This window comes from Euphorbia lathyris, chromosome 2, assembly GCF_963576675.1.
Source record: "Euphorbia lathyris chromosome 2, ddEupLath1.1, whole genome shotgun sequence".
NCBI classification, from domain to species: Eukaryota; Viridiplantae; Streptophyta; class Magnoliopsida; order Malpighiales; family Euphorbiaceae; genus Euphorbia; species Euphorbia lathyris.
In genome coordinates this window covers 117,348,300-117,357,845 of record NC_088911.1, presented here as the reverse complement: position 1 = coordinate 117,357,845, position 9,546 = coordinate 117,348,300, and the positions used below count along the sequence as shown (strand labels likewise).

At 34.8% G+C, this 9,546-nt stretch overlaps 1 protein-coding gene across 1 annotated transcript; it reads left to right on the top strand.

Moving 5' to 3' along the window:
• Positions 1-620: 620 nt before the first annotated feature.
• Positions 621-5,876, top strand: LOC136219645 (armadillo repeat-containing protein LFR). Its single transcript, XM_066007122.1, has 8 exons — positions 621-911; positions 1,028-1,191; positions 2,612-2,751; positions 2,840-3,096; positions 4,546-4,651; positions 4,738-4,876; positions 4,961-5,088; positions 5,418-5,876. Exons 1-8 carry the CDS (start codon positions 728-730, stop codon positions 5,671-5,673), a joined length of 1,374 nt encoding a protein of 457 aa, XP_065863194.1. The 5' UTR covers positions 621-727; the 3' UTR covers positions 5,674-5,876.
• Positions 5,877-9,546: the final 3,670 nt, after the last annotated feature.

The following is a 9,546-nucleotide window of genomic DNA, read 5'->3' as shown; positions in this document are numbered from 1 at the left end:
AACTAAAAATTCGTTTAATTACGTGAAAAAAGATTAAATGTCTTTTAATAATTAACAACTACATATAATAAATCAAATATAAGCAAATGAACATTTCATAAACCATAAAATATATCTTAAAATGATTGTCTTTAGGACATAACACTAACACCTTAATCAGTGACAAGTGTGCCTTGTTCTTATGTCCAGGGGTGGCCGTATAGGTGTTTCTCCGTTTGTGTTCCATAAAGAACTTCTTGAACGCAGTTAAAAGTTTCAGTCACAAAAATTAACACATCATATAAAAATCATACAGTCTGAATCTCAAATTCACACACAAATTATAGAGGGTAGAAGCATAATGTGATGTCTAAGTGTACGATACATTTATTTAATGCGTCAATTTTTATTAGCGAAGTCTTTAAATGTGTTATTTGACAAACGTTTAAACTGAAATTATATTATTTTTCAATGGAAAATTAAATTTTCTTTCTTATTTTGGTACCTTATCTAATAAATAAATATTCATTTAATCTGTAAGAACTTTTAAGATAATAGAAGAAAGAGTTAATCAATCAGAAACACAGGCCCAGATCAACACTGGGCTAATATCCAATTACCGAAATCCAGAATAGTTTGAATGTCTAAGTCGTCAGTTGTTCGCAATGTAAATGGGATTAATTGAATTTGAAAGCCGTCCCACACAATCCCTAACCTGTAAGCTCCAAACCAGATCGACGACACAGTGATGCAGAAGCGAGACCAGAGCAAGGCCGCTGCCTCAGCCGGTGGCACCCCCGCTCCTGCGGCCAAGAGGGGTCGCCCATTCGGTAGTACAAGCAGTAACATCGCAGCCGCCGCCGCCGCCGCTGATTCCATTGCTCCGTCTAACCTCCTTGGCCCCTCGCTGCAAGTTCATACCTCATTTATCGGTCAGTTTTGTCAAATAACAAAAAAGAATAAACCTAAGTTCCCAGTTTTGTATACTGTATTTATTTATGTGGTCAACTAACTTAGGTTGCTGTTTTTGTGATATTTGTTATTTCAGATCAAAACAGTAAACGAATAGTTTTGGCTCTTCAAAGTGGGTTAAAGAGCGAGCTGACATGGGCGCTCAATACTCTCACAATGCTCTCTTTCAAAGAGAAGGAAGACATGAGAAAAGATTCCTTGACTAAAATCCCTGGCTTGCTCGATGCTCTTCTCCAAGTTGTATGTATCTCACATCAATTTCACTTTTTAATTTTATAGTCAGCAATGAGCAAAGAAATTGAGTTTAGTATGTCTTATGGTTTTGGCCAATGTATTATAGCACTGAGACCAGTTTAAATTTAATACACGAAAAAACAAACAACAAACTGTGGTAACAGATTACCACACAACCAGAAGAAAAACAACAATCACTACTGATATCATACATACAGAAAGCACAACAGCAGTAAACTATAACTGCTAAGCACCACAGAGCCTCAGATTAACACTTCTGTTAACATGAGCAACAGTCCTAGACACTCACAACTGATGATTGTTAAAAGTGCAATCATTCCTCTCCTTCCAAATCCAATACCAATTTCTCGAAGTAGCTTTAGTAGATTTGCCACCAGTGTTTTTTTATCTATCCAATGTTTCATCTGAATCTCTTGCCAAATCCTGTGAGTAAGAGCACAATCAAAGACTTGCTCACAATCAAAGAACAGGTGTTCAATGGTTTTATCACTGCTGCTGCAAAAAGCACATTTTAGCATCCAAACCAAACCAACATTCCATCTAACTAATCTACTTTTCACAAATAATCTCCCTTTAATCACCAACCAAACTATACAACTCTAGCTTGGAATCGGTGGAAATAGAAAATTTTCAATTTCCCATTCCCTCTCACATTCCACCTCATTGTATCCTGTACATCTCTATTTACCATGATATTTTTTTTTAATAGTTTCCCAAGCCTCTGTTGTGGAATCATTGCTAGGGTCAGGTAATTTCCAACCTGAAACGTCCAAAACATCAGCAATCTTTTTATTTTTTGGAATATTATCATAAACAATGAATTTCAGGAAACGGATCAATAATACAGATACTCTACCCATTCAATCTGGGATCATACCAAAATGAGAAATTTTTTCCATTCCAACTTTCACAAGTTACCAACTTTTTGAACTCATCTTTGATTTTACGAATCCACCCCAATACCAATTGTCATCAAACGGTTTATTATCCCCTAGAAGCTCAAGCACTTAAGTTTAGTTCCACTCACCCAAACTGGCCAAAGAGTTTCTTTACCTGAAATAATATCCCATATATGTTTGCCAATTGCAGCTCTATTCCGGATATATTACCATTGCAATTTATTCTTCTACTATGATACTTGTTCAAGTGTGTAAGTACATAAAAAGGCCATAGGGTATCAGCTTAGAGAGGTTTTCGCTGCCATATAGGCAATACAATTTGCATCTTATGAGTTGAAATTGCATTACAAGTAGTCGACTTCTCTCTTGATGTAATGTGAATTATGCACATGCACATATGCAGAGTGTTCTACAATATGTTCTCACTCAAGTTAATTTGTTAGAGGAGATATGTTTTTTATGCAATATGAGTTGGTAAAAATTATTTTCTTTTTAAAATGGAACAGATTGATGATTGGCGAGATATCGCGCTTCCTAAAGATAGTAAGAAGCTGAGAAGTAGAACATTAGGTGCCAATTCTGTAGTTACTGGATTTGGTAACGGGTATGAGACATTAGGCTCAAACAACACCCCAACACATTCTGGGTACGTATGAAAACTTTTGTTTCTCAAAAATTTCCAAGATTAGCTTGGCATTGATGGAGTGTGATTTTGGGGTCATGCTACATGGCAGATTAGGATCGGGTTCTTCTGTAACTGATATTCCAGGTCATAGGAGCGCAGCAAAAGGTCGTAAAAAACAGTGGTGGTTTGATGAGGATGGCCTTTTCAATTTAGATGAGGAGGGGCGGGCAGAAAAGCAGCATTGTGCTGTTGCTGCTTCAAACATCATACGCAATTTCTCTTTCATGCCAGAAAATGAAGTTGTTATGGCACAACATCGGCATTGCTTGGAAACTGTATTCCAGTGTATAGAAGATCACTGTACCGGTAAGAGAGTTGGCAGATAGCAATGATAGTTAATAAATGATTTTTATTAGATGGGATCTGATTGTTGTTTTTGATGTTGTTCATCCATGTTAAACCCACTTATTCTCATCCCAAACTAGTTGAGGCTGATTATATAAATTTCTTCCTATTCTTTATTTTCTATTCAGCACTATCTATGAATATCTTTCTTTAATCCTTATTCATGGAGGTTTCGTCTATGTTAGCCTCCAATAAATTCAACCCTTCTTATTTGGTTCTCAGATTGACTATCTGACCATACATGAATTTAAAGTTGGAGCTGGGTGGAGTTATTTCACATGTTAAAATTTGTAGCAATTTCATGTAGAATTTAATAAAATATAGGAATGAAAAACATGTTTTTCATGAGTTTAGATTGCATTGAACTATGTTTTCAGCTTCTGAAACAGGATGTTTAGCAATAGCTTGTTGGTGGAAAGTGAAAAATCTGAGGCAGTCCAATGAACTTGTAATTTTTTGCTAAGGTTGTTGCTTAATGTTGGAGAATGGTTGTCTCTTCTTGCTCAATCTCTTTTTCATGTTACTTTCTATTTATCTTGATTTCCCGGTGCCAAACTAGAAGAAGAAATGGGTGTTTTGTTATAATGCTCAGTGAATATGCAAGGATCTAGTTTGAAATTTTACTTTATCTTTAACATTAAGAAAGAGGGTTACAACCCATTATCTGCAAGTGACTTTGGGGTGAACATTTGACTTGTAGAAGTAATGTCAAGTGCACATCAGCCTCAAAGGTTTCAAGAACAATCTATCGGTCTCCCTGATTGTGGTGGTATTCATTGTAATTGCATGTAGTCATGTTCGTAAAATGGCATTGGACTTAGATGATGCAATTTGAATATCAATATAGAGGATAAGATCTTATGATCTTAACATCATTAGATAATGTTGAATTCAAAGCAGCTGTGACCAGAGTGCTTCAAATACTGGGGTCCTGTCAACTAATTTTTTAGGTGGCAAGGTAGAAAAAAAAGGGGCAAGGTAAAAAAATATAAAAATAAATCTCACCTTTCCTTTATTGGAGAGAGGAGAGAAATGAGAATAAAAGAAACTGGAGGGTAGGAAACTAGTTAAAGGGCTCATAACTACATCATTGATCTGTAAATGCAAGTTTCTATCTAGTATTTTGTTTTACAGACAGGTGAAACTGTTCATTTTTCCAAAAATAACTTGCTATTTATCTGCCTTACTGCATATCAAACAATGAGAGAACAATTTTCATTTCCATAATTATCTACCTTCTCTTTTCACTTTTTCTTCTCAAACCAAGCTTAGAAGTTTTAATCTTTTCTGACAATACTGCTTTATGCCTTGTTTTTGCTTGAATTACTAATGATTGCAAACATCAAATGATGTGATTGTGCATGTCTTTTAAATGCTGTGGAAGAGTTGCTTATAGCTTTATATTGACAGAGGATGAGGAGCTTGTTACGAATGCCCTTGAGACAATAGTGAACTTGGCTCCATTGCTTGATCTTCGAATTTTCAGCTCCTCGAAGCCATCTTACATCAAAATGACGTGAGGAATATTACTTCTGGTTTTGGACATACTGTTCTGATTGCAACACATTGTTGATAGGTTTGCTACTTGTTTATCCTGAACAGAGAAAAACGTGCAGTTGAAGCTATCATGGGGATGCTGGGTTCTGCAATTAAAGCTTGGCATTGTGCTGCTGCAGAATTACTAGGGCGCATGATAATTAATCCTGACAATGAACCGTTCCTCCTTCCCTTTGTTCCACAGGTTAATTTACTTAGCTAACATCCTTCTTTTTCTTAGCGAGTCTTATGTGTGTGAGATTATAATAGCACCCAGCTTATACTGCAGATACATAAGCGTTTGGTAGATCTTCTGAGCATACAGGCTTTAGATGCACAAGCAGCAGCTGTAGGTGCACTTTATAACCTTGCAGAAGTTAATATGGATTGCAGATTGAAGCTTGCTAGTGAACGATGGTGATTCTCTTTTTCTGTTTTCATATTTTACAAATAATGATCGAAATTCATGCAATTTTTAGGGATAAGTACAAAAATAAATCTTGTGATTTTGCACTTTTCAAAGACGGTTCTGGTGGTTTACAAGTTCCGAAATACAGGTTTGAGATTTCATCCATTTAATGCAAGGACAAATATTTTTCACTAAACCTCAGACCCATGTTTGCAAACTTTAAACCACAGTAACGTCATTGTAAATGCGTGAAACTACAAGGTTTATTTTTGTACTTTGCCCTAATTGTTATTGATAAAATAAAATGACATTAGTTGTGTTAATGTATCGAATTCAGGGCTGTGGATCGGCTACTGAAAGTGATCAGGACACCACATCCAGTACCAGAAGTTTGTAGAAAAGCAGCTATGATTATAGAAAGCCTGGTGGCTGAGCCACAAAACAAGGTATTGCTTCTATCTTATGAGAATACATTTGCAGAGATTCTCTTCTCGGAGAGCAGATATTCTGATACATTTGCAAGGATCTTATACGAGTTGACATCTAGACCAAACAATAAATATACAGCAGCTCGTGGTGTTTGGGGCATGTGATTATAAGTTTGCATTACTAGTTCATCTCACTCCTCTTTGCTAGGCTGTTGTATTCAAATTTAGTTGATGCTTAGGTTTTGTAAATGCTATTAGTTGCAGCTGATTTATAGAACCTTAGTTTTCTATTTTTGGTTAGTATGTAATTCATCAAATTGTTGTTACAATGGGTTTTCTGAGCTTCTACGTTATGTAATTATTTAGCATGTGCAAGTTTTCACAAGGATAGCCCTTGACCCTAGTTAACTGGGTATGTTATAAATATATGTAGGAAAAAGAAAAGAACAAAATCCTCAGATCTTTTCAATTTTTTTTTTATTCAGCCATTGAATTTTCAATTTGACATATTGAATCTACTCTGGCCAGGAAAACTGATTGGCTCCTTGAATTTCAAAGTTGTCTCATTAGCCTCTTGAGCTTGCTTATTATAATGATCCATTGGTCTCCTAAATTTGCTTAAGTTGACATATTAACAATGATCTATTAGTTTCTGAACTTATTTGTTGTCACGTTGGGAGGCTGACATTTTAAGCAAGTTTAGGTGGTTAATGAGACACTCTTAAAGTTTAGGGGGTCAATCGATTTTTCTGATGAAGTTCTTGATGTAGCCTCCTCTCTTGATGTAGCCTTGAATCTATGTCCCATTAAACCCTTTATTATCATTGAAAGTTTTTATTTTAAATTGTTTTTTTTTTTTTTTTTGCTTTTGATAGATTGTAAAAATTTGATTTCAAACTTAAAAAATTGCAATTTTAGATCCAATGAAATGAGTCACATGTTGGTTTTGTTTTATTAATTAGGAGTTTAATATGTATGGAGTTTCTTTTTTTTTTTTTTTTTAATTGTTAAATTGTATATGGAGTTTTTACTTTTTTTATTTATTTATAATTTTAGAAAAGCATTTATAAAGTACCAACTTTTGTAGGCGATCCTGAATGTTGTCATTATGATTTAAAATGATTGTCTTCTTTAAATTGAAACGTAGGTCTGGTTGGTAGTGTCTTAAATTGTAAGAGGAAATTGATGAATAAGCATTCAAAACTCAAAAGATAAGGAGTTGTAACGTGGGACCTGAGTGTGCAACTTCATTGTATTGTCAAACTGAATTTAAAAAAGAAAAAAAAAGAAACATCCTCAACTCAATGAGTCATAGTCAAGGTCAAGGTTGTATGGAAAATATGATATGGATTCACGTGGGGGATGATGTATATCAACGTTAAATAAGCTATAGTGGATACTATTTAATAAACTGTCAGTGTTCCCACTTCTTATTACTTCCCCATCCCCTTCATATTGTCCATTCACATATTATCTATGAAGCACCGATACGGGTATGCATACGGGTACGGCAAACGGCATTTTTAAAAATATGAGATACGGGTACGGAAGGGATACGGTAAATTTTATATATAATTAATAATATATATATCATTTATAATGAAAATTCAAAAGATACATAAATATATAAATCACAAATCATATTCATAAAGTCATTATAAAAACACAAATAATACTCTCAAGTCATTATAAAACCACAAATACCAGTAATCTTGGATTATTTCATTTTAATTCTTCTATTTACTGAGTTTTTTAAAAAATAAACCCTTATACTTTCAAAGTTTTTTTAAAAAAACCCTTAAAGTATCCCCGAAGTATCCCCGACGTGTCCCCGAAGTGTCCCCGCGTATCCCCTCATTTAAAAAGAAAAAGAAAAAAGGGGATACTTCCCAGGCGAATCCCGTACGTATCCTCGCGAATCCCCGCACCCGGAGTATCGGATACGCGTACGGTGACCTCCGGGAAGTATCGGTGCTTCATAGCATATTATAAATAAGCAAACTGTATTTTTAAGGCTCAATATTTAAAATATGTCATGCAACCTTTCAAAATAAATAATTATTATTTTATAAATTTATTAAAGAAATTAAACAAGTAACTAATAATGTTTGAAATGAATAATAATATTAATTAAATGGTGCTTTCTATGGTTACTTTGTTTTTGACAAAGTACCATTACTTACTTTGTTAAAAACAAAGTAAGAATAGCCTTTACCTTAATTAAATATGAATTAAAGTTAAGTTAGCTTCTAATAATGATAATTTTTATTTATTTATTAGGGGATAATATCACCTGTTATTTAAAAAATTTAATTAACAATTTTTTGTCAAAAAAATAAAAAGATATACATTGTACAATTATTAGCTGCCTTATTTAATTGAATCAAATAGGTTAAAGATATCTAGATCTTTTATATACAATTAAACTTTTATGAATTAGAAGAAAATTTTCATTTTTTCTTTTCATTTTCAGAAGTTATATATGAATTTGGAGAAGCTGAAATTTTCAACTTGATTCAACCTGGCTTGCTGGCTGAACAGTCCTAACAAATAGTAATAAAGACACAAGTCAGAAATTTTTAAGAAAAGAAACAACCGTACCAGATTTGTTGAGCACCATTAATAGGGTAAATCCATGTTCAATGAAGTTTTTTTTTTTTTTTTTTTTTTGACAGCTTCGATAAAGTTATAATAGTTGATTTTGCATTAATAAAATATTTTATTTTATATTTTGTACATTTTGAGCTTTACAGTCAGGTAGCACCTATTTATATTTACTACATTAGTTGATTAAATTGAGATTAAATGAAAGTTATATAAGAAAAATGGATGTCAAGTTACAGTAAATTTGTTACAGATCTGTTTCGGAACGAGTTAGTTTTGATCGTAAACTAACAAAAAAAAAAGTTATTCTCTAGCTAAACTAGGAGTTAATCACGGAATTACGGTCTAAATCCATAGAAAATCATAGATCTCTCATTTGTATTGATTAAAAGTTTGATATCCTTACAAAGAATGGAGCTTATATAGCTCATCAAAATAAAATGCAAAAGACTACAAAACCTAACTAGGGTTACACATAATAGAGAATGATAAAGGTAGAATCGGAAGGGAATACACAAGTGGCATTTAGGTTATTAGTCCTAAATGGAAAAATGGTAACTATGAGTGGCAAAATGGTAATTTTTGGAATGGGACAAAATCTGGCAGCTTTATCACGGAAATCATTTCAAAGGCAGAAATCACCCTACACGGCGCGGGAGTGAGCCCAAACGGTGTGTGGGTCAGCTTTTGCTCAATGACACATGAATCTCGTCCGCCCAAGCCCCGCTGCAGCTCCTGTTGACCTAGTACCCACTCCACACGGCGTGTCGGATAGGTGGCACGCCATATGGGGCTATTTTTCCCTTTTCTCATCGTGTGCTTGCTCATGCTTTGTTCCTCTTCCGACTCCCTCGTTCGGACTCGAACCCTTGAAGAACTGCTCTGCATAATTCACTCTCTTTTGAAAAGAGCTTAACCTCAAGTTGCTCGTTACTTATGGACGAAACTTGTTAGTTTTGAGTGGATTCCAAGCTCTCAAACCGAACTAAGACATTGTTCAACTTGAATTCAAGAAGCCCATTCCACATATCTCGGGATCTGCCTTCTTCATACGAAATTTCCCCCACATTTCAATTTGTGTATTACCCTAGTTCTCATTTCACGTGACACTCGTCTCCCATGCTTTACCGACATCAAATGGTATGTCTCAGCGAAGTTTGTCAAACCACTTCGCAATAATTGCTTAGATGCTCTTCAAAATCCACATATTTTGTCGAACATACCACCCCCGAATCCTCTCGGTCTCCACATCACTAGCTTGGGAAGTCACCACAATCTCCTTTCGCTCATAGCCGACCTCAAATGGAATGTCCCGATGACACATGTCAACCCAATTAGGAGCGATCCCATGAGCACTCTTCAAAACCCCAACATGACCTTGAGTTGAATATGCCTGGACTTCTCTATCACTTACTCCACTAACCCGGCTACTAT